Below are 26,703 nucleotides of genomic sequence, written 5' to 3'. Positions count from 1 at the left end.
TTTTTTATTTCTAGCTGAGTATTACAATATTTTATTCAGATGGTCCAGTAAATGTATGGCAAAGAGTGAATGAACAGATGAAACCTCAACATTTAAGACTAACCGTAAAACATGGTGGTGGTCATGTAATGGTTTGGGGTTGTTGCTCAGCTAATGGGGTGAACAATTTACATTTTATTGACAGCAATATGAACAAAATAATGTACTTAAACATTATAAAAGAAAACTTAAATAGTGTCAAAAAATTGAACATGAAAGATAATTTTTTGTTTTACCAGGACAACAATTCCAAACATACATCACACATAGTGCAAGAGTGGTTATTGTACAATTTTACTAAAGTGATGAAAACTCTGCAACAATCTCCTGATATTATTATTATTGAAAATTTATGGCATAAACTAAACATAGAAATTCATAATAACCCCAGAATATACAAACAAATTAGTGAAATCAATTCCTAATAGACTAGAATTGGTAATTAAGTTCAAAGGAAATCCTACCCATTATTAATTTTATTTATTTATGATTTTCTTTTGTATTTTTTTGATTGCATCATTTTCACTGTGATGTAGTTTTTGTTTAGTTTATATTTGTTTAATAAAAAATAATATAATTGTTTGTAAATTTATTTCATTTTTTCACAATAACAATATTAAAAGATATGCTCTTCAATATAATGTAGTTTATTTTCAGAAAGATTATGTTAAAGTAATGTTTAATCACGAAAACACGTTATATACTACCCTGCATCATTTTCACTGTGATTCACTGTATACATATATATATATATATATATATATATATATATATATATATATATATATATATATATATATATATATATATATATATATATATATATATATATATTTATTTATTTATTTATACAGATTTTGCATGATGTCGAATATATTATAAGCAACATTTTTTCCACAAAAAATATAACTGATTGATGTTGCCTAAAGCTTGATGCCTATCAGTAACTGTCATTTATATATATATTTTTTATTAATCAGCTGTATTTTATTTAAATTATATAGTTGAAGGTAGGTGCAGAAATTTAGAAATTTTAAGCACCGTGCTTTAAACAAATACCTTCCAGACATACATTTTCAACTTTATACTATGGAGGTGGAGCATCAGCATATTTTCTAAATTTAATTTATACTCAATAAACAGTTAGTGTTCCAATTTTTTCTGAAACCTTAATTGACTGTACATTTTTCTTTCTTATTTTAAAGTACAAATGAACTATCTGTTCATTTGTACTTTAAAATAATTTTCATTTGTATTTCATTTGTAAAATAATTTTCATTCAACTGTACTTTAAAATAATTTTTAATCCTATCAATTACACTTTTAAAATAGTTTTTAAAGTCTAGAGTATTGAATTATTTTGCATTTTTTTCAAACTTCTTCACAAAATTTTGCTTTTTATTTTTAATTCTACTTTTAATTTTTAATTACATTTCGCAGTTCCCACTAGAGCTATTTTTCACAATGCATTGTGGTAAATTTATGCAACAGCAAAACATTAATTTGATTTTATATAAATTTTAACTTGGATAAAATTGATTTAAATGTAACATCAAAGAATGGAAATCATAGTTGACTCTATGGAAATCATAGTTGACGTCAAAGAATGGAAATCATGGTTGACAAAAATAATTAATATAATATATAAATAATGAATATAATAAATAAATATTGATTATTAATCTTTCACTTTAGATTTCCATCTACTCTGTGCATGTAAAATGATTGTCAGTACAAGCCAAAGAAATAGATCTATCCTTTTTACTAAGAGAGCACTTTACCTTAACTAGTTTGAAGACTCTATCATTAAAAATTAAAACATCAGGACAACAAGCAAGCCAAGGCCATTTAGGATTAACAAATTAACCACATGTAGTAATTTGACATTGGAAGCAGTCTTCATATTTTGTCAAGGCCACAATTTGATTTGTCAATACCCCATTTACATGCAGGAGATTTCAAATTGTCTCCAACACATAGTTTTTTAATTAGTGATGCCGGGTAAACATTTTATTTTTTTCTCATGACATTACAAAAGAAAGATGCAGTTAAACGTTTGCTTTAAGTTAAATTAGAGTTATAGCATCTACAACAGATGATCAGTTACAAATTTTTAATTAACCTCATTTATGTCCATTAGGGTGTCCCAAAAATATATCATACATTGAATTTCAATATGCAGAGTACTGCATATTTTGTCCATAAATACCAACAACAAAAAAACTCTAGCTAAAGCAAAAGGTTATTTAGGTGAATTTACTTTTATTTTATTAAGCCAAAATTTGACTTTAAAATGATTTTATTCATATTTTTCAGATTGCAATTGTTACCTAAACAAACAAAAAAATTAATGGTGCGTGTCAAGCAAATAAATATGCTCGTCATAAAATCTTTAAGTTAATTTTTTTACAAAATAAATCATCAATTTTATGGAGAATTTGTTTTAAATGCAACAAAATGAACATTTTAGCTAATAATTTTAAGGATGCAAGTGCATACGTGGATGCATCATTTTTTAGCGTTTGAGATTCCAGACATGGAGCAAACTCCAAACATTTATATATTTATACTTATGTAAAATAAGGATGCTTTGCAAAAATTGCACTGATTGGAGCCTGGGAACAAAAAAGTCCTAAAATTTTAGCTACACCTGTCCCAAACGTGAGAGCAACAAGTTGATACATTATTTTTTTTACTATTCTCAACTAAATCTATATTCATTGGTAAATTTTAAAATTCACCCAATGATCTTTTAGCGTTCAAAAGCTATGACCATAAAAAAGTTTGAACTCCCTCAATTTGAGGGGGCTACTCATTTATCTCAAACATCAAAAAATGATGTATCTGCTCCTGGAATGCCAAGGTTTCAACCTCAAATCAATCATTTAACTTTATTGTAATAAAATAAGTTTAGAGAGTTAATTTATCATTTACTTTAAACCAAAATAGTATTATACTCTAATAATTTATCTTTTTATAATATTGTAATAACATAAACCAATATTATTAATTCAAATAATATTTAACTAAATAATTTTAAGATCTTTCTTTGTAGCATTCTTTGAAATCATTTGCCAGTTCCTCAGAACTACCTAAATACATAAATTTATAAAAAGTACTACTTATACATCAACAACCATTATTATTAATAACAACAAAAAAATCCCATTTATATTTCATGTTGTTGAACAAAATACCTGGAGAGTATCCTGAAACTTGTCTTCATTGTGTGTACTCTTAATAAAATCTTGAATTAACTTAATGCGGCATTCTGCGCATTAAAAAGTAATACACACATTAAAAAGTAAGCAAAAGATTGGGAAACATCCTTATTTTCACATGTTTTGATGCCTTTTTGCTTTCTATAGCAGAAGTTCCCTCTCGGAGATTTCCAATAGAAAGAACAAAAGGTAGGACTGCTCATTGACAAAGTCTTCTAATTTTGATGTAGGAATAATTTCAACCTTAGTTTTTAAATCAAATTTTTTAACTTCGGAATATCATAAGAGAGCAGCATGTTTAACATGTTGGTCTTCACTTCGCCATTAAATCATTTAAAAGTGCTTGAGAAGCATTTGGGCTTTTTAGAAAGAAGAGTCCATGGAAAAATACAATCTAGTTGGTTGCAAGATATTTTGATGTATTTTTTCTGTCTCAGAATTAGCAGGGTGGTACATTTGAGTCAAATGAATAACCAGTAAATATATACACAGTCAGCCATAAATCTTGCTTCATGATGAGCTCCAGGCTGTTTATACGAAAAGTTGGAAAACTCAGCTCCTAGAAAAAATACCCGAAGTTTACTAAGATACTTGTAACACCTCTCTGGAAAGTATTCTTATGAAGAGCTGTGATATAGAACTCTATAGTACCTAAGTTTGAACAGTAATGATACAGGCCTAAAAGTATCTTTAGACCAGTCAAAATTTACAATTCTCTCAATTTTGTTGACAATTCGTAAATCTGCGGCCATAGTTTTTGGAGAATTACATAAAATTTCTTGCTGGGACCACTTGTTGGATCAAAAATTTCTTTCATCACATAAGCCACATGCTTTTCATAGATGTGATGTCTGCACATCAACCAGAGAACCGGTCTTTTAAGGGCATAGAAAATAATAATGCTTACTGCACCTTTATTTTAGCCAGTGTTACAGGATGTTGTGTCAGAACACAATCCGATAATCTGATCAGACATCAAATAGTATTTATCACAGGGCTGGACAAAGTGAGTTTTTTGGGATTTTGGGGTTTTTTTAAAAAACCCAATGAAATAGAATTTCTGGGTTTTTTTATTTTTACAATTTAAGTTTTGAAAACTATTATTATTACATTGTCATTTTTTGCTAAAATTTTAATATCTTGAACAATTTCATTATGATATTCATTGAATTTTCTGGAAATCTCCATATTATGATTGTCATGCAGTCATTAATATTTGATTTTTTCATTTTGATAATGATATCTAGCATTTAAAAATAAAACCCAAAAAACCACTTTCTGAGATAATAAAAAGTGGGTTTTTTCCAGCTCTGATATATCTGTGCCTCAGACTCCACAACATTATGAGTTTACCTGTTTAGAGTTGATCTTAATATCAACATATTATCAATATTAACTCTACCAGCTTTGTAAAGAGAAGACAAAAGACACATACCTGGCCTGACTCTAATACTAAATCTGGTCATAATTGGAATCAAATTGTGAAGAATGTCTTCCATATTTAACTGAAGACAAACTTTGATGTCACTCTGAAATCTTTTCTGTTTTTTCTGGACTTTAGCTAAAGGTAAATATAGTTTAGTTTTATTGTCGCTATCTGTGCTTGAAAAGTCACTGTCTGAATAGTTATTCTTCTTTTTCTAATTTTTATTTTTATGACTTTGCATTTTCTCAGACATTTTAATTTTTTTGTTTGTTTGTGCCCTGTGAGCATTTTCACAAAATATATTCTCCATGTTCCCGAATTTGACCATACCCCCTCTTAGACAATGCCTCGGGAATTTTATGTCTTCCCTCTTAGCCTCACCATCCCTATTTTTATCAATTTATATTAAATCAAATATGTTTGTTTTATGATTAGAGAAGAGAACACTGCTCCCTTTTAAAAAAGTGTTTCCTTCTTTTTGTAGCTACCTTGTTATAGTTCTAGTGTTTTCAGCATTTTTAAAGTGTGGTATTCCTTGACTTCCTTGGTGATTCTGGTCTTGATAGTTTGCTCCATCACAATAAAAACATCGTTAAACTCAGTCTGCTCCCATAAACTGACAAGCTCCCTCAGAATACAGACATCAGTAATTGTCTGCTTGGTGTTCTTTCTGCACACCCCATCAGCAAACAAAGAATCTTTAATACATCTTCCCGGAAGCAACTGGACAAGCAATTTTGATGTTGATCTGCATGGTGATAAAATATAAAAAATAAAAAAACATTAAAATTAACATTGAACATCTACAAAATGTAATGCTTTTGTTAATTAATTACAGATTTACCTAATGCTTTTTTTTGAGATTAAGCCAGTAATACCTTCTGAGCATTTCTCCATTTGTAGGAAGTCTACTAGGGGTCTGTAAAGGGAACCCTAGCAAATAAAATTGTTGCCTCTTCCTTCTAGCTTTTGATGCATCACCAATATCTGTTCTCAATGAATTAGTGTAATAACTTATGTCTAGAGACATTATCTAAAATCAATTTATTTCATTTAAAAATCCGCATTAGACCCATTCAACTGTAGTTGATTTAATCAGGATTATAGTCTACAACTAATAATGAAAAAATAGTGAAACTAGTAAATAAGTTTTATATACAAGTTCAAACCTGTATTTTAGAAGAATTTCTTGGTTGAAAACAACTTTAAACTTTGATTTCTACTTATATATCGGCTATAGTTAAATTTACAGATCATTTTTATTGTTTAATGACTTGAGTTAAATTTACGCATTATTAATTTTTATTGTTTATCAAACACACATCATTAATTTTTATTGTTAGCCATGCTATTGTCGAAACATGAATAAAAGTTAACTCGGATAAAAATCAATTTTAAATCAAAATTTATTTATTGAAATAAAAGTAAATTCACCTAAATAACCTTCCCCTTGAGCTAGAAACTTAATTTTTTTTCTCTTGTTTTTCTCTACGGACAATATTATGCCAAATGTAGTATTCTGCACATTAAAATTCATCTTATGATATATTTTTGGGACACCCTAATGTCCATCTCTATGTCTGGAACAAAAATTTTAAAAAAGGTTTTTAATTATATCTCTTAACACTGAAGATGTACTACTAACTAGGTTAATAGGAGTACAATAAAAATCTTCAGGTTCAAACTTATTTTCTTCTAATAATGCTGTCATTGTCATTCCCTGGTTTTTTTAATTTATATATTTAGAAATCCTGCATGCAACTTTTTATTTTTTTACTAGTTGAGCAATGTTTGTCATGACCAAATATTAGTGTAGCAAAAAAATTTCGCTGACCAAAGACCAGTGGTCGTTTAAGAGACTTATTTAAATCCTTTGAAGCATCTGCTTTTTCAAATATAAAGGTTTTAAAAAGTATAGCTTCAGAATTTTTTACAGACTCACCAGGGACATGCCATTGCTGTAATAAGTCTGTACAAACCTTGCCATCTGGAACACTTTTTATTTAAAGTTCCTTGAAATCCACAAGTTTATACAAGGTTGCTGCTACAACATCCTCCGTCTCCAGCTTTACAACTAAGCATAATTTACCTATCCAATATTTTTGCATAGGTTTTGCAGACATTTACATCATATGTGTTTTTTTCATGGATGCTGATACTGAACACCTAACTAAATGTAAAGATTTGTTTCCAGCTTGAACATCAGCTTTAATATGAACCCTTTCAACATAAAACTCTTTAAAAAGTTGGTATCCTTGAATTTTGGGTTTAATAGCACCCTTCTGCATTTTAACTTTTGAAATAGTTTCGGCCACCATATACTATTGTAAGATTTTGTATGATATTGGAGGTAAAGTCAAAATATCCCTTATCCACTTTGAGAGCCTTATCTACTTTGAGATCCACTTATACTTTGAGAGCAATACTTTCTTTTTCATCAATGTTAAACTCTTTGTTTGATATTTCATGATATACTCTTTTTGGCAGCAAAGAATTAAATGCTTGATACATTTTAAATTTATAGTAAACCACAACAACTCTTGATAGACTTACTAAAGTTAAGTAGCATTTTGCATACATTTACCACAATGCATTTCAAAATATATCTATAGTGGGAACGACAAATTGATTTATATAAGTGTGAGTGTGTAGATAAAAAAGGGACTTGGTGATAAGACTAAAGCCTCTTCTTTTTGTCCTTGCCATCTTTATATATTTTAATACACAAAACTTGTAAGTATTATGTTAACGGCTGAATAAGTTAGCCATTAACAAAAACCTTTTTTTCTTCTAATATTCTCAATAAGCTGACCAGACCCACCCTTTGGCATAATATATTTTTCAATAAAACTATTCTTCTAGCTACATCATTACTAGTAATTTATAGAATGTTGGCATATAAATTTTTATTTTTTCAGGAAACTTTCATTCCTATGAATTGACATATTTTGATGCATATACTGGTGCGAATATAAGTAGTTGTCAAAAAAAAAAAAATACATTAACAATACAATAGGGAAGAGTGAGGCACCATGATACACTTTTGGTTTTTGCTTTGTAACAATTTTTTAATACCCCTTGTTTTTAAGTGATTGGTTTAACTTCTAGAATAAATTTTTACCCACAAAATTAAATTTATAAATTACCAAAATATAACAGGTTAAACTTGTGAGACTATTTAAAGTAAAATTAGAAAATTGTTTCAAGGTACCACCCATGGGGTAGCTTGATACATACTATGAGCATCATTAAAAAAGTAAATAAATAATAAAAAACAGAGAAGAGGCTTTTTACTTGAAAGAAAAACAAATTAATAATTTTAACCCAAACGCATCCAATGGTCCTAATCACATTTCAGAAGACCAAAGAGTATATTGTTTTAAATGTGTTTTTAAACATCAATAAATAATGGCTTTGTATCAAAATTAGATTTCTTAGTATTAAATTTACATAAACCTCTTTAATATTGACTGTAAATATTAAAAGAAATAGTTTTTAAAATTGTTTATGACACAATGGAGTACTATTCTACAGTTTTAGGACCCTCCACAGGTGCAGTATCGCGTTACTCCATACTTGCTAATAGAAAACAATAGCTTTATTTTTAATATTAACTTGCTTTTTCAATAATTTTGTTTAATGAAGTAAAGAGCCCATGGATTGTAGTTAACAAAATAATGCTACTTAGCAAAAGACAAATTGAATAAGATACCTTAAAACTTATGAACTTTAAAAACTAATAAATTACTGTCATAAAAAAAAACATAAATTTTGACCCCTTGCAAGTCAAATGATGTCAAAATTTGAAATTATATTTTTTTCCAAAACACAGCTCTTGTAAAAACTGTTTTAACATACAAAAGTGGTTGTCACAACTCTTAAGATGCCTCCACAATTATAATGCTTCACAGTGCCCCACTCTCCCCTACCTTAGAGATATTATGAGACACTCAATAAACTAACATTTGTTCATGAGGGTCAGAATGGGATAATCTAAACCGCATGCATATTGTAAAATATAATAATTTCAACAATAAGCAGTATATATTGTCATCAATAAAGGGGTAAACAAATTTTATCTGCCGACCAGCCTCGCACCCCTTTTTTATCTATTAGGCTGACTTAGATAAATTTAGAATACATTGTTTCCAGTTTAGAATGTTGAATGCTGGATCTTCTTTACTCAATGCATGGCCTTTGCTTGTGTCTTTGTTTTTATAACTAGGCAACTCATTCTATTATCTCTTAAATGAGGGTACAGCTCTAAAATTCAGTTTTATGGTTCTGAGGCCAGCTGGTAGTCAGGTTTGCCAAACTCTATCGTAGCTCTTAGAGAGGCTGATTCCATCATCAGCTGTTAAGTACCAGAGTACTAACAGTGCCATGTTGCGCATGGATGGTACCCCTGTTTGTACTTTTGGTGTGCATTACCAAGGCCACATTTGGAGACCTTTGTTACGACTAAGGGTTTATTAATGGTAATGAGGCGATTGCTTGGACTATTAAATAGTGTACTGAGTACTTTCTGTGCTTTGAGTCAAGTTCTTTAAATTTAAAAATGACTAAAGTATTAAAAACTATAAAACTCAAAAAACCATCATCATCACCAAGTTCTCTAAACCTATCATTCAATAATATTTGTGGTCTTCGAAGTAACTTTTCTTCTGTTGAGTCTTATCTCTTGCAAAGTTCACCAGACCTACTTGCTCTTTGTGAGACTAATTTGAGTTCCGCTGTCTCATCTTGTGAACTTAGTGTTAATGGTTATCTTCCTTTAATTCGTAAAAACTCCAATAGCCATATGCTTGGCTTGGGCATTTACATTTGTAAGAGTTCACCCATTTGTCGGGAAACTAGGTTTGAATCCACAGACTATTCTTTTATGTGCTTTCATTTAGCACCACTTCACTCCATTGCCTATCTCTTTGTTCTATATTGCTCTCGTTCATTTCAAGACTGCTCTCTTTTCGATGTTATTTCTGATCAAATTGACCAAGCTCTTTCTCTTTATCTTTCAGCCAATATCGTTGTTGTTAGTGACTTTAATGTTCATCACACAAAATGGCTTGGCTCTAGTGTCAGTGACTCTGCAGGCATTAAGGCCGCTCAATCTCGAGGCGTGGTGGCCCCAGAGGTTATGCGGGATTCCCACATGGGCTTTTCACTTTTTCCTCTAAATATGGGCCTTTTGGCCCATATTTAGTAGAAAAATTTTAAATTTTCTACATTTTAAAGAAATTCCACAAACATTTACAATATTTATGTTTGCACAAATTAAATTTTATTAATACTTCGATTTTAAGTCTTCAACTTTAAGCGCAATTATTTTGCATAATAATAATATTGCTCTGAAAACAAAGTAGATATTTGAAGACGTGTTATGATTTTTTTTTCATAAAAAATTTTATGAACTTAAAAACGGTTTTTAACGATCGTAATGTTGAAGAAATAAATTTAAAAATGTCTGCAGACCCATGTTATTGTTGGACTTAAATTAACCTAATTTAAAATTTAACCCCAAAATATTTTTTTAAATGAATTAAAACGCAATACAATTACTATATAGTAATTGTATTGCGTTTTAATTCATTTTAAAAAAATGTTTTAGTGTTAAATTTTAAATTAAGTTTTATATAAATAAGTATAGAACTCATGTTTTGCATTTTTGTAACGTTTCGAAACAGATATAAACTTGTTTTATAATAAATGAAGTTATTTATTTTTATGCAGTTTATATTATTATATGTTAATAAACAAATCACCTCGTAATATCCTGTCCTCAGACAGATTTAAAAAAGGATGATGGCTGTGCAAAAAGTACATTTAAAGAAGATATGTTTTATGCAAACTTTGAATTATGAACTATAAATACACAAATAAAACCTTTTAAAAATAGCGTAAAATATTATTACCATATTATTTAACGAATTTATTTTAATTGAGGAGTGGGAGTACCGCAAATATTTTCAAATACAATTCGATATTACACCTTAACAATTTACTTACTTACGATACATTTTTATTACTATTAATTTTAGGTAAGTTTAAAATAAATTATAAAGATTCCATAGCTTTTAATTTTTTTATTTTCATTTTTTTAATTTTGCTTTATTTTTGAAATGAAAAAACAATAAAATAGTATTTTCGGAAAAAATATGAAATACTTTCAATTTAGTAACTGCTAAATGAAACTACGTTTAAACAATCTTTAACTCAAATAGTCACTATTTCAACTTGTTTTTAGACAATCCTAATTATTTACCTTCTCTACTCTTTTTATGTCTTGTTTCTTATTCTAGTCAGTGCTCAGTAGTTACAACTACCTTAAAACTGAATGGGACTTTTTCTATGATTTTTGTTGTAGAAATCTTGGGTAGAAATCTTTCGTCTTCCTGGTGACAAATGTGCTTCTTACATAACTTCTTGGATTCAGGCTGGCATGAAATCTTTTATTCCCTCTTGACAATTTAAAGTCAAACCTCACTATTATCTACGGTTTTCCTTACATTTTGCTGCTGCAATTTCCAATCGAAACCATTACTTCCAAATCTATTAGCAAAACAATTCTAAAAAGGTTTTGTCTAATGCCAAAGCCCATTATTCTCAGGTAAAAAATTCTTGTATTTCATCTCAAAAATTAGGCTCTCATGACTTCTGGAGAATCAGCATCTATAACAAGGGTAAATCTGTTATTCCACCTCTCTTGTATGGTTTAGATTTTGTCGCCTCACCTAAAGACAAAGTTGAATTGTTTGCTAAGAACTTCTCATCGATATCTCTTGATTCCACTAGTCACATTCTACCTGATGTAGCCGAAAAACAGGTTAATCCATTGCCTGACCTTTGTATCACTCTAGCTTCTGTATCTAAGTGATTTCTCGCTTAGATTCTTCTACAGCTTGTGGTCCGGACAACATACCTGTTATATTGTTGCAGAAGTGTTCTCCAAAGCTGTTGTCTATATTTTTAAAATTATTTAACAAGTGCGTATCAGATTCTTATTTTCCAGCCTGCTGGAAAGCGGCATATGTTATCCCTATTTTCAAATATTCTGGACAGTGATCTGACTTGCCTAACTACTGTTCTAATAGTCTTCTTACTATCATAAACAAGGTATGAGTCTTTAATTAACAAACACTTAATATCTCATCATCATCTAATAACTTAGTTTCTAATCATCAATATGAATTTATGATCTTTCGTTCTACTGCTGATTTGTTAACGGTAATAACTGATAGGTTTTATCATGCATTAAATAAATGTGGAGAGGCTAAGGCTATTTCTCTTGACATTTCTAAAGCCTTTGGTAAAGTTTGGCATGCTGGTCTTCTCCATAAGCTTTCTTCTTATGGTGTACGTCTTTAACATTATTGAATCCTTCCTTTCCAGTCATAGTATAAAAATTGTCTTCTTTAGGGGTTATTAAAGGTACTATCCTTGGCCCTATACTTTTTTTAACTTACATTAACGATCTTACAGAAATTCTCACAGGGCTCTAGTGGCTGGTAAACTTTGACTCAAATAAAACTCAATTTTTTTCAGCTAATCATTATCACAATATATCTTCCTATATTTATGAATGGTAATGTACTCGATAAATTATCTACTCTTCATCTTCTAGGATTAACTCTTACTTCCGACTTTTCTTGGAAACCACATATCAAATCAATTGCAAAATTAGCATCTACTAAGGTTGCATCTCTTTATTGTGCTCGCCACTTTCTTATTCAGGATTCTATTCTTTATCTTTATAAATATCTGGGGCGGATCTTCAAATGATGCCCTATCTCTTTTAGGCAAGGTGCATAAAATGCATTGTAAACATAGTTGGACCTGCTCTTGTAGCCAACCTCCAACCATTATTACAAAGTCATAATGTTGCTTCACTTTCTCTTTTCTATTAATACTGGGTACTAATAACGGGTACTGCTCTAAAGAGTAAGCTCCTCTTGTGCCATCCACAAAAATTCATTCTTTTCTATTAGCCTAGTTTTTTTCCTCAACCATCATTCCTTTGGAATTCGCTTCCTTTATTTTATTTTCCTGATTCATATAATTTGAAATCTTTTAAGTTATCTGTCAATTGTTATCTCGCTCTATAAACTCCATCTTTTATCTTCCAGTAACTTTCAACTCTAAAAGTGGTTGCTTGCAGCCTTGTTGGAAGTGAAGATGTCAAAAAAAAAAAAAAAAATTATATTGATTTATTAAACTTGTGAAGTTCAACATTTATTTAAAAAAAAATCAATAAAAATAGGTTTTAATACAGATGGATAACAAGAGATAGTCACACTGTGTACATATTCACTGTCTTTAAAACCCCCCTCTAAATGTATGTATTCGTACTTATTTGGGTATCTCCACCTCTCCCATACCTGCGTACTTAATGGAAGACTCCTTACATATATGCTATCTTACAAAATATGAGATACAGATTTCAAGTGGCAATTTTATTTTAGAAAAAGTTCTAAATTGACATTTTTCTAGCTTGACTAGAAAGCAACAAAAAGGTATTAAGAACTGTTATAATATTTAGTTGCTCTGCAGATATTTCTTTGTGACTCTCTTCAACATTTGCTGTCTGTTTTTTTTAGATAAACTAGGAAACAAAGAAAATTAAAATTAAAAGAGATAAAAGTGTAAGAGAGTTGAAGAATCCGAACTCTAAATATCCAAATTTTTATATCCAAAAATCCAAAATTTATATACCCAAAAAGTTTAGTTTTTGAAAATTTATGATATGAAAAATACTAAACAGTTTTACTGACATTTTATTGTATAGTAATGAACCCAAAAGAAAGGCCTGAAGTCATTCCTTGACATGTGTTCTTACAATAAAATCAACTTGATGTGGCATTGAGACCAATCTTTTATGACTGCTTTTGCACAAGTAGAGAACTTGACAAATGACTTAGGCTCACTCAGTCTCGCAAGCCACTATCCCTTTCTCATTCCACAGAAAAAGCTCTTTCCTAGTGAGCAGTTCCAGGAGAAGAAAAAGAAGATAACTCTTGCTCAGTAACAAAACCATGAAGATAGTATTGAAAAAATGACTATTTGGATTCCAAGCTATTCATTCACAATGTCTTTCTTGTATGGAATGGCAATGACAGGAATTTGTTGATGATGTTGATTTTGATACCAACATCCAGATCCCTGTCAGCAACAGAAACAACCACAAATTAGGGAGATTAATACCAAGTGTAACATAGAAGGATTTTGGTGAAAGAAAAGTTTGTAAAAAACACTTTTTAAATTGTAGTAGTGTTTATTCTCTTGAGAGTAACAGACTCTGCATTTGAATCCTTTTAGTGACAGTGCCAGTAGATAGAGGCTTGAAGGCTGCTTTAAATTAAGTATGTGTGCTCCCAGAAAACAAGCCCATAACTGACAAAGATACTTGTCATCTCCTCGTTTAAAAGTGTCTCTCTGAAGTGCTGTGGCGCTTAAAAATACTATTAGCAATCCTTTTTTTAACTATAGAAACTCCTTCTTCACTAGTAAAGTTTCATCAGAGTCTAGCAGGTAACTTCTGTCAGTGTACAAAGAAACTTTAAAAAATCTCTGTCATCTAGTTCATCTACCTTACTCTTACTTTTTTCCTCCCAATTCTGTGGGTATGAAATGTGTTGTCAAATCTAGCCTTATCCTATCCAAATATACCAGTTTCCTAAAAATGCAAATACCAGTGATTGTCTATCAGCGATTCTCCTCTCACATTCATGCTACAAACTTGATGCATTTTGGATAACTTTTCCGTAAAACAAGGGGACCCTCCTGCTCGTCTCGGTGGTGTTAAAACAATTGCAAATAGTTGCTATATGCAAACAATCAGTCAAAAACAATTTTTCAACAAATTTTAGCTAATTTAAATTAAATTTTTCCTAAATTACCTATTTGTTTGCTAATGTTGAGCCAGTAATATCTTCTGAGCAATTCTCGAGTGAAACCCAATTTTGAGCAAAGCCTAAAGTGTGAAGTCTTACAGACAAAACTGTCTTCTTCTCTTTGCAGTTTGCCTTGAATCTCCAGTCTGAAACTGAAATGTATAATAGTTAATTTTATAACACTGAGCAATGTTAAAATGCACTGCAAAGTATAATCATTATAGATTATACTTTTTATTACCCATCTACTCCATTCTGAAATGTATTAGTTTGGGTGTGTGTATATATATATATATATATATATATATATATATATATATATATATATATATATATATATATATATATATATATATATATATATATATATATATATATATATATATATATATATATATATATATATATATATATATATATATATATATATATATATATATATATATATATATAGGGGAAAATTGGGTAGTCCCAAACAGTGAGTAACTCTGGACACTTAATATACAGCTTAAACTAAAGAAGCTATGTGATTTTAAATACTACAAAAACATTTGAGTGAAAATATGGCATGTATCATCACATTTGATTTACATATTAATATACCTAATTTTTAGGTAACCTAATAATTTTTTACTTATTAAACATTTTTATTTACAATATTTATTTTATATATAAATATAAATATATATATATATATATATATATATATATATATATATATATATATATATATATATATATATATATATATATATATATATATATATATATATATATATACATTTATACATATTTTCACTCCCATCAGATGGCATTTTAAAAGGTGACTTTTTGTTTTAAATATGTTGAGAACAGTCCAATGCTATTAATTGTATATTAAGTTTGTGTGTGTGTGTGTTTATATAAGTATTTGGTCACTTTTTTTGCTAATCTCAATTAATACGGCTTTTTCAGAAAAAGAAGAAAAAAACGAAAAATAATGAATGAAAAGATTGCTGCTCCATACCAAGCCCTCAGTCGATAAAGCAGCACTTGGCTGTGAGTCAGGCTATTTGCTAGTGTTGGACTGTTCTCAACATATTTAAAATTTTATGTATTATATTAAATGTATCATTATTTATATAAAAAAGTTGCTTATTTTTAATATGTAAATGAATTGAGTTGTCCTGAACCACCCTCTAAACATGTGTCCAATACCACTCGATCATAGCTCATTCACAAATACTAATTTCAAAACCAGTGAATTTATGTATTGAACAAATTTTTTTTAATAAATATTGTGAATAAAAATGTATCTTTAATAAAAAATTATTAGTTTACATAAAAAATAGGTATATTAATATGCGAATTAAATATGATACATGCCATACTTTCACTCAAATAATGTTTTTATAGTATTTAAAATCATATAGCTTCTTTAGTTTAAGCAGTACATCAAGTGTCCGGAGTTACCCACTGTCTGAGACTAACCGACTTTTCCTTTTATATATATATATATATATATATATATATATATATATATATATATATATATATATATATATATATATATATATATATATATATATATATACATATTTATAAAGAAAGTTGGTAAGTCTCAGACAGTGGGTATAAATATATATATATATAAATATATATATATATATATATATATATATATATATATATATATATATATATATATATATATATATATATATATATATATATATGTACCAGGGCAGGATTTGCCTATAGGCCATCTAGGCTGCAGCCTAGGGCTCCCCAATATTGGGGGCCCTGAAACAAGTTCAAAAAATGTTTGCTAGGGTTTTTAGGGAGTTGTTAAAAATATTACATTCATGATTGTAATGATTGCTACATAACAACTCCCTCTCAACAATTATTGACATTTTATAAAGTCTTATTAGCACAATCATGATTAATATACTTAATCCCTTAGAAAATAATTCTGTACAAAACATTCTTATAACAAATCTATGTAAGAGCTGGAGTGTTTTACTAAAGAATTGAAAATACAAAAGAAAACAAAGAACAGTTTAATTGTATATATACAATATAATGGTTTTTCATTCATATAATTTTTAAAGGCCCTAAAAATTGATTCAGCCTAAGGCTCCAAAGGGTGTAAATCTAGCCCTGATATGTACATGTAACATGTACATATAACATGTACATATAAATAGGCACAAGGTCCATTTACAGTTACATAAAATTCAAAAAAGAAAGAAAAGAAAGAAAAAATAAAGTTATTTATAACAATTTATTATTCAGACAATTCTAATACTCTGTTAATCAAATCAATAGTGATATATACAACCAAATAGAACTTGAAAACCACCACATTTGATGGGACTAACTTTACTTTAACTAGGCTTCAACACCTGTAAAAGTGCCTATTTACAGTGTCAACATATTTGTTCAAGTATATAGATTCTTTATCTTTATTTATATCCATATCATCTGATAAATAATGTTTTACATTACGGCATAGGTACCTAAATCTATCAACAAATTCTAGTTTGCAACCTAATAAACTCAGTTTTGAAAATTAAATACAAATTTAGAATTTTTTGGAGGTTAAAGACCATACCAACTGTTTTCTTGGTGTTAAAATACATATTAATTAATAAGGCCTCAGCATTAATAGCATTCAAAAATTTTTGCAGGAAGAACCATGATGGAGCTATAAGTACTATACCACAATGAAAAAGTTTATTTAGAAAAATGCCACCAATAATGCATCCAATCGCATAACTGAAATTCTAGATACCAAATTACTTATGCAAAACCTAAACAGGAACTAAAAACTAGTAATCAATGTTATCAAATGCTTTATTTAAACTTATAAAAGATGTGGACACGACTACCTATAGATGTGTAGTAACTAAAAGCTTCCCTTAAATAACTTGCATATAAAGTTGTAGAATTCTTCTGCTTAAAATCCGATAATCTATATTTTCTGGTTTATTTATTTTAGGTAACAAAACTTAAATATTTTTGATAGACACAGATCCTGGATTTGCTCTGTAAATGTTCACATTAGTTTGGTCAGACACTTTGTACTTAACCAAATGAATAATGGAGGATTCAACGAACTTAGATGGTATATACTCAAGCCTTAAAACAGAGATTAAAAGAAATTACTCAATAAAACTCTAGTGATTTCTCCATTAATTGGATCTTTTAAAGAAGGAAAGTCTACATTTTAAAAATAGAGTACTAGCATTCTTGTTGAACTAGAACGCTGGTACACTATTTTGGAAATGATACAAAATCTGGTTCTTAATCAACAATATCAAGTTTATAAAAGTTTTTTTTATAGATATATTTTATATGTGCATTTATGAAATCTAACAGGACCGAGCGCCATCAACTGTGCTTGTAGGGAAAAAGAAGGAGTGCGGAGTGGGTGGGGGCCTTTTTTTTATACTACGCAACATTTGAGGATGTCATTCATGACACACAAAAATTGCTAGCTCTGATATACATATTTCAAGATAAAACACTTAATTTCTGTAAAAATATTGCTCTTAAATGTCTTACATAAAGCAACCGTCGGAATTAAACACAACAGCAGCCACTAAAATATTGCAGGAATATTTCAACGACACTTCCATTGATGTTGTGAGTCTTTTAGAGGAGAAGAAACAAGACAACACCAATGACAGTTTTAACTCTGATTTAAGCCGGTGGACAATTTGTTTTAAACAGCAAGGTAAGAATTCATTTATACATTAGCCACGTAAGACTAGCTCTAAGCTTTATAGCTAGTCATATGCTGGCTACTCAATGCACTTAAGGACGTTTTTTATCTTTGTCATCGTCCATAAATTTCGCAACGCAGGAATTTTCTAATAAACAAAACAAAAAAGATTAAAAGTTTTTCCCCGCAGAGCCTCAAGTCATATAAAAAATCAAAACAGCCCATTAATATTTATCGCCGCGTAAAAGTGCGTATGATCTCCTACTCCTTTTTTAAAATAAACATGGCGTTGCGTTATTTAATGACGATTCCTTTTCTTGTAGATTTGAACATTTTACTCGTTATCACCGTAAAATATAAAATTTTTTGATAAGTTATAAAACATCAAAAACAGCATCGTACTAACAAATTTTTCTTTTATCCCTGTTAAGCAGTACCGGGGATTGTTTAACCTCCTGAGGTGTTTGCACATAGTTAATTTCAAGCGACTCCCTTATTTTTCTTTCATGATAGTTGTTATAACCCATGACATTCTTTGCAATGCTAAGTTGCTCCAGAAGCATGCCAACTGCCATTCATGCTCTTAGTTTGGTGTTCTATGCTTCTTTGCAAAATTCTCTTTTTTGTTTCCTCAATATAAAATTTTTTAATAAAATAAATAAATTTTTAATAAAAAGAAATTTTTTTGACTTATGTAGTCCATTATCACGGTCATTTCGATATTATGAAAAAGCGCTGTTTAGGTACGCATGCGTCAATTGATTTTAAAAAGTTTTAAGAACTTTTTAAATGACTGCGGTCCTTAACAACAGTGAAGAAATTTATATGACTATCTTTTTGTTGTTGGTTTGTTAATGAAAACTAACTATTTTTATCTTATAATTGATGGATAACTTAGTTTCATAATTAAAAAAGTTAAATAAGCTGAAAATGATCTTGGCGTATTAAACCTTCAGTTTCCTCTAATGCTATTTTAGTATGAGTCAGTGGTTTGTTAATTTTTTTCAAAATCGATTTTCTCAACTTCTAATCGCAGAAACTCAAAAAAAAAATTTAATTTTACAACGATATTCCTTCTATATATAGTGATTTTTTGGTTGCTGCTTCAACTTTTTTTTCTATTTAAAAATATACTTCTGCTCTCATGCATTAAAAGAAATAAAACACATTAAATTATATCATGGAAAACGTCATATATCAATATACCCTGATAGAATAAAGTGTGTTTCTTTCTTTTTATAATCATATTATATAATTTCAATGAAAAAAAAACTTTAGTATTTAGGGCATAGTCGTAAGAGCAGAAATATATTTTTTTTATCGAAAAAAGGTTAAAGCAACAACCAAGATTGCCATGAATAGAGGAAATGTTGTAGTATCTAATGTATACTACTACGTGTCAATCAATATTGGAATAAAATAGTTATAATAGATATATTTATAGTTCAAAACAATGCCCACGCATGTTGCGTATCACTGTATAATAAAATACAGTATAATAAATATGTCGATACTTAATATATTACTCAACTGTATTACTTACTGTATAATAAGGTACTTAACGCATATGCGTAAGTATGTAGTATTGCTAGACACAGGCTAAAATAGACCAATAGACACTAGCAATAGTTTTTCACAAATATTTTGATGCTGGGTTTGGTTTGTAGGGTGAACAAGGAATTGAATCGATTCATCATGAGTTTAACAAACTAAGTTTGATATATCAATCCATTCCTTGTTGGACAAAACGATTAAAATGTATCTTTAAATCTCACCATCAAAAAACAAGTTGTCAAAATAAAATTTTGAGACCAAAAAAAAAAGAAAAAAGAAATAAACTTTATTTAGCTTTTTACTTTATTTATTATGAAACTTTTTCTACAAAAATATTTAAATGGTAATTTTGTAAAAAATAAAAAGAAAATGTAAATAATTGTAAAAAAAAATATTTATCTTATATCAAGAACTTACTGGGAAAAAATGCCAGATATATATATATATATATATATATATATATATATATATATATATATATATATATATATATATATATATATATATATATATATATATATATATATATATAATATATATATATATATATATATATATATATATATATATATATATATATATATATATATATATATATATTTAGATCCATAATAATATCAAAAAACAAGTTCTTTTAAAATATAATAATATCAAAAAACAAGTATATAAATATCAAAAAAACATATCTTTAAAAATATATTATGTTGGGTCTTAAAAGAAGCAAAGGTTTATAAAAATTTTAAAAATATTCATTATTTTATAAAAAAAAAATTATTTTTGATTTCACTACCAAGAAAATGATATTTTTTAACTAAAAATTAAAAATATGCTTTTTATTAAAAACTATTATAAAACTTTTTTTTCCATCTTTTTTATTCCAGTATTATTATATTATATAGAGTACATTTACAGGGTGATATATATATATATATATATATATATATATATATATATATATATACATATATGAATATATTATATATAATATAATATATGTATATATGAATATAATATACATGGCCTACTTAAATTACACGGCCTGATTTGTTGCATTTTCCATAACATATGTATATATGAATATAATATACATGGCCTACTTAAATTACACGGCCTGATTTGTTGCATTTTCCATAAAAAATTAGGAGGCCAGTTTTGTTACGGCTTATGGATTATCATTTAGCTCCAATAAAAAGACCTTAGATTCGAAAAAAGTGTTTTTAAAGTGTTTATTTTCGTTAGTAAAAAGCTAATGTTGCTTAACGATAATATTTTGCTTCTCTTTCCTTATATATCACAGGCAATTTTTAAAGGCGATTTTTTTAAATGTGTTGAGAACAGTCCAATGCTAAATAATTATATATTTTATTTGTGTCACACTGGTAAAAAAAAAAAAAAGAGGTAAAATCATGTCTAAACTATGGGTCTACCCTCCAATTTTGAAACATGCCTTTTTCTAACATTTTTTCTTTTATGTTTTGTATATTATTAAGGTAATCAATAATTTTTTTTTTTGTTTCTAATTCGATAGATAAATGTTTATATTTTAAAAAGAGTCTTTTGACACTTTGTTTTCTGTTAGTACATGTGTACAATCTATTTTTACCGGGGCTACCCGACTTTATCCTAACCATTAATTTGAATTGTGTGTTTTGTAGTTGAACTATTACCTGAGATAATAAACTCGGATGTTTCAGCGTTTAGTTTGATATAAAGGTTTTTGCATTGTGCGTGAATGTTATTAAATAATTCTTGTTGCCCAGAAAGAGTTGGACTTTCTAGGATTCTGCATTCTTAGGAGTCTGTATAAGCAAGTGTATATGCTACTTACTGTTGTTCTAACTTTGCAATCTGAAACAATTTGACTTCATATGCTTTCAGTGTAGATATTGTACAAATGTAGCGATTAAATGAATCCTTGAGACAAACGGAAGTGATTTAGTTTATGTCCAAGGTATGATTCACTCACAGTACCTTAGCGGTATAATGATTGGAGTGCGCAAACAGCGGCTAGCGGTAAATTTTCGTTGTAATAAAGTTTTTCAAGCAACAAGTCAAACAATACTGTACTTGCCGTATATTTTTGACACGCGTTGTCCGGGGGACATCCGTTAGATGTCTCACGGACGTCCCCCGGATGACGCAGGCCCACTGGGTGATTTATATTAAAACATGTTGTTTTTTTCATTAAATGGTAGAATAAGAAGTTTTTTTACTTTCAGTTTACAATGAGTGTCATTCATTAGTTTTTTAAATAAACTGTTTAAAAAACTTATGAAATTAGTTAGGAAACTATTAACTAAGCTGAATTATAACCAAATTATTCATATAAAACAGCAAAATTCAATTAAAAACGCTAAAATATTTTTATAATAAATAATTTTTGATATATAGTGTTTAACATATGTTACAAACATGATCATAGGAAAGTATGGCAGGGTAAAACTTTTACCTCGTCGAGCGAAAAAAACAAATATGAATGTTTTTAACAATAATCTTGTAAAACTTGAAATATTTGAAATTTCAATTTTATTCTTTTTATTTTTTATTTTTTGTTCTTTATTACAATATTTATGATACAGATACAAATAAAAAAAAAAAAAAAAAAAAAAGTTAACAATTCAAGATATCGTTAAGAAATAAATAATAAATATAAATATAAAGAACGCGGATACTCAAAGAAGACCATCAGGTCTTGTCACAGAGAAACCGCTATTGAAAAAATCAGAACGTTTTTATTTTATTTTTTAATGGTTATTTCCTTTTGTTATGGTGTTTTTATAAATTTTATTTAAATTTTTTCTAACACAATATAATTTAATTGGAGCTATTTTAATCGGATTCATTGTAAAATTTAAAGTATTATTTAGAACCTGGCAATCATAAGTTTTACTTATGGAGTTTTTAAGACCCTATTTATTTATTTTACATATGTTACGGAACTGTCCTTATATACATCGAGTGAGGGGTATCCATAAAGTACGTACGCAGTAAAACTACTGACTTAGGATTGCCACCCCCCCCCTTCTCTCCCTCTTGTATGCACTGTTCTGCAGTGGTTTTTCAAAACGCTTTAAGATCTTTTTATGTATTTCGAGAAAAACGCAATTAAAAAAGAAAAGAAACTCTTTGTAAAATGTTTTTTGAAACTAATAATTTTTACGAAATTTTTCATAATTCTTAAAAAATACTTATTTGATAACGTTTGTATACATCTAAATTTGTTTATTTTGTAAAAAAACTTAGCCGTTTTGAAAAACGACTGCAGTATTATGCTTTTAATGCCCCCCCCCCCTTTCCTTCTTCTGCGTTTGTGCGCGCTATTTATTACAAAAATCCCCCTTCCCTGCCTTTTAACTTTGACCACACATATTCCCAAACGCATACGTTTTTCAAAAAATTAAAAACAAAAAACTTTTAGTGAACTCAACATTTCTCTGCTATTTAACGTAATATTAGTTTTTTAAACTTGTGAAAATCATTGTAAAGTCATATTTTCGGGGAGATAGAGAATGAGAGATGGTCAAACCGTGTACGTACTCGCTGACTTTAATACCCCGCGTTCTTGTACGCATTCGTACGTTTTTGGGTAACTCCCCCTTCCCCCATACCTGCAGATGTACTAATATTTTTAACACTCTTTATAATATAGAACTAAAATAACCATTAAAAGAGAAAATCTATAAATAATAAAGATGCTGTTACTGATTCAAGAAAAAAGTGAACTAGTGGGTAAAACTGCCAAAACAAGAAAACATGATATTTAATTTAACCATTTACCTCTTTTCATTTTAATTTAAATTTAATGAAAAGTTTAATGTGATAGAGAACAAAATTCGAACCCATACTTTACTCAAACCTTTATTGTAAACTTATTTTGTTTTTTCTTTGAAAATCGTTTCATTAAGCTTTATTACATAATAGTCAGTATTATACTTATGACTTATATGTAGGGTTAGATATAAAAGTATCTTAGGTTACAGATTTACAATTTTTTTTTTTACAAAAAACACACAAAAGACTTTAAGTCTCTCAAGTTATTATTAAAATAATAACTTGGACAACAGTATATGTAAAGCATAGGACTTTTTGGTTAATTAAATGTGAACTATTTTTAATCTTAGGTAAACCAGATCAAACAATTAGTGTGGTTATCAAGATGTCAAAAAAAGATTTTATCCATCGTAATTTATCAGTCATCGCCAAACCATTTTCTAAAGAAGCTTTTTGGTTTCATTTAGCCTATCCAGAGCTAGTTAAAACATTTCCAGAAATTGTGACTATTTCCCCTATTTGTTACTACTCCTACACAAACTATTTGGATTACATGATTGGCAGAAAAAGATTTTTTGAAAATTGTTGTTGTTTGCTCTGCTGGCCTTGTGTTCTTCCTGAAGAAAAAGGAATATTAATCTTGAAGAATCTTACTCAGGGGGACAAGCCAATGAAACTATTGGATAAAACACGTCTTTTTAGCTACAATCAAGCCAAAGTGGCTCTTGAGACTTTAGCCAGATTTCATGGAGTTTGGCTTAAATGGCTACACTTGGCCAAAACACACAAAGACTTTGCCAAAACCCTTAAACCAGAGCATGCTGAAAAATGCTGCATCATGATGAAAGATGTTATGTTTAGCGGTATTCTAAAGACTTGCACCAAAATTGTCACATCTTTACTCAGGAACGAAAATATCTCCGAGGTCATTATTCAAAAATGGATCACCTATGGAGATACACAAATGCTTCAGAATCTGATAGATGGTATAGATTCAAAAAGTGAAAAGTACCGTTCCAAGATCTTAACCATGTGTCATGGAGATGCCTGGAGCAACAACATGTTCTTCAATGAGGATGAGAGCTATGTAACTTTGATTGATTACCAAATGATGTCATTTTACCATCCAGCTCTAGATATTTGGTACATGCTCTCTGTTTCAACCGATCGGGAGTTCAGAAAAGTTCATTTGCGAAATCTTCTTCAAGACTATTTCAAAGTCTTCGTATCCTATGCTAAAGACGCAGGAGTTGAAATGATATTTGAAGAGTTTGAAGAGGAAATCAACATCCGAAGAGATGTCATGCTATCCTTGGGATTGACAATCATGCCAAATGTGCTCAGTCCTTTTCAGATTGACTTTGGAGGTTGGAGATCAATCTCTGAATTAAATAAAAAACGAGAAAGAGAGATTGGAGGAGCTCCAAAGCCGGACGATCATCCAATGGTTCGTGAAATCAGACGAAGAGTGTTAGGAATAGTTTTGGAAGCAGAAGAAATTGGATTCATTTAAAGTTCTTTTTTTTTGGTTAATAACAGAAGACGACGCTATTACTTGATCCTTGTAATCCTTTTTACCAACAATCGATACCCTTAACTTAGATGTTATCTACAGCTTTTCGATTTTATAATTTATGGCAGTACAAAATCAATATTTAAACAATAATAAAGAATTAAAAATAATAATAATAATTTAAAACAATAACAAAAAAATTTAAAACAATAATAAAGAATAAAAATCATGCAAATGATATAAAATCTACATATCAGCTGTATAAGTTACATGTTTCATAATTAGCTGTATAAATTACATGTTTCATAAATGGTAAATATTGTTTTCTGACCCGAAAGTCATTTTAACTTGAACTAAAAAACAAAAAATTACCTACGACAAAAATAATTTTTTTAACCAGGCATTTTTAAGCTAGAAAGTCCCAATTAAATTGCAATTTTTATAGGATTAATTCAGACTATCCAGAAGTCAATCTACAAAAGCTTAATCAACAAGTCAGTTCGCAGGATGAACAAGACTGAAGCTTTCGCTTGTGATAATTTTTATAAGGTATTTCTTTTATTATCAAATTTAATCAGTATCAGTTTATACATAACCACTGATTGATAATGACAGAATATAAAATTTGTTTAGGTACCGTAAAAAAATTCTTCTATCACTTATAACAATAATATTACATATTCAACAATCTTTATTTTGTATCGGCTGGTAAGATTGTTGCATTAAATAAAGCTCCAACATTGACTTCTGTTAGTAAAAATGTTTTGGCTTAAATGCCAGATTTTTCCGTAAATGCTATAAAAAGATCATACAAAAATCATAGCCAACAATAGGGTTGATTGACTCATTAGTCACTTCGGACTAACGTAAACAAACCTTTGGTGTCTCTAAATAAGTTTGTTGTGAAATTAAATTTGAAACTTTCTAAACTAGGTCTTCCAAACGTTTTGTTTTAAACCATCTTTAAAAAAAAGTTGTGCTACCAGTCATTATGTTTAAGAACAGTGAGACTACTTTTTAAAGGTAATACAAGTCTGTTTTTATCAACCCTGCGCCTTCATTGTAGTTATTGTTAAAAGGTTTGAAGATCTCTTAACTTGGTGAAGCTTTGATGGTTGTCTTTAGAATTAGGCTCAAAGTTAGATGCAGACAAAAAAAGTTAAAGCTAAAAGAACATAGTAGAATCTAGGTTCAGAAATGAAGTTAGGCTGGTGATTAATGTCCCTAGATCTGGTGGTTCTGGATCATCAAATAATTGCAATACTGTCCGACATTTTTTCAGAAATGCTGAACAAACAGCAGCAATTATTGATATTGATGCGCATTTAATTAAATAGATATATCTTGTGCTGCGTACTTTGTTATCTAGTTTCATAATTGATGGTGATAAATTTAAAGACTATTGCTTAGAAACAGCACAGCTATTTAAACGACTTTATTCCTGGTACTACATCTACTACATGCACCACATGTACTACATGTACCACATGTAGTACATGTCAGATCAGGTCAGAGAATTCTGATACATGGATGGCAGGTTGTTGATCAGACGGTGTTGCCAATTGGGATGATGAGAAAAATTT

At 29.0% G+C, this 26,703-nt stretch overlaps 1 protein-coding gene and 1 long non-coding RNA gene across 2 annotated transcripts in view; one reads left to right on the top strand and one right to left on the bottom strand.

Moving 5' to 3' along the window:
* The window catches only part of LOC136081806 (uncharacterized), a 29,969-nt gene extending 11,707 nt beyond the window's left edge, over positions 1 to 18,262 (bottom strand). The window contains exons 1-2 of the long non-coding RNA XR_010639133.1: positions 18,123 to 18,262; positions 14,580 to 14,725 (exon numbers count right to left, since the gene is read on the bottom strand). This is a non-coding gene — a long non-coding RNA (uncharacterized LOC136081806). The remainder of the gene's footprint in view (positions 1 to 14,579; positions 14,726 to 18,122) is intronic.
* Positions 17,987 to 25,166, top strand: LOC136081805 (uncharacterized). The gene is made up of 2 exons (XM_065799996.1): positions 17,987 to 18,294; positions 23,958 to 25,166. The coding sequence occupies exons 1-2, from the start codon at positions 18,114 to 18,116 to the stop codon at positions 25,118 to 25,120; spliced, it is 1,344 nt and encodes a 447-aa protein (XP_065656068.1). The 5' UTR covers positions 17,987 to 18,113; the 3' UTR covers positions 25,121 to 25,166.
* Positions 25,167 to 26,703: the final 1,537 nt, after the last annotated feature.

This window comes from Hydra vulgaris, chromosome 06 (genome assembly GCF_038396675.1).
Source record: "Hydra vulgaris chromosome 06, alternate assembly HydraT2T_AEP".
Classification (NCBI taxonomy): domain Eukaryota; kingdom Metazoa; phylum Cnidaria; class Hydrozoa; order Anthoathecata; family Hydridae; genus Hydra; species Hydra vulgaris.
Note: the sequence above shows the minus strand (reverse complement) of the source record. Positions and strands in the feature narration are given on the sequence as shown.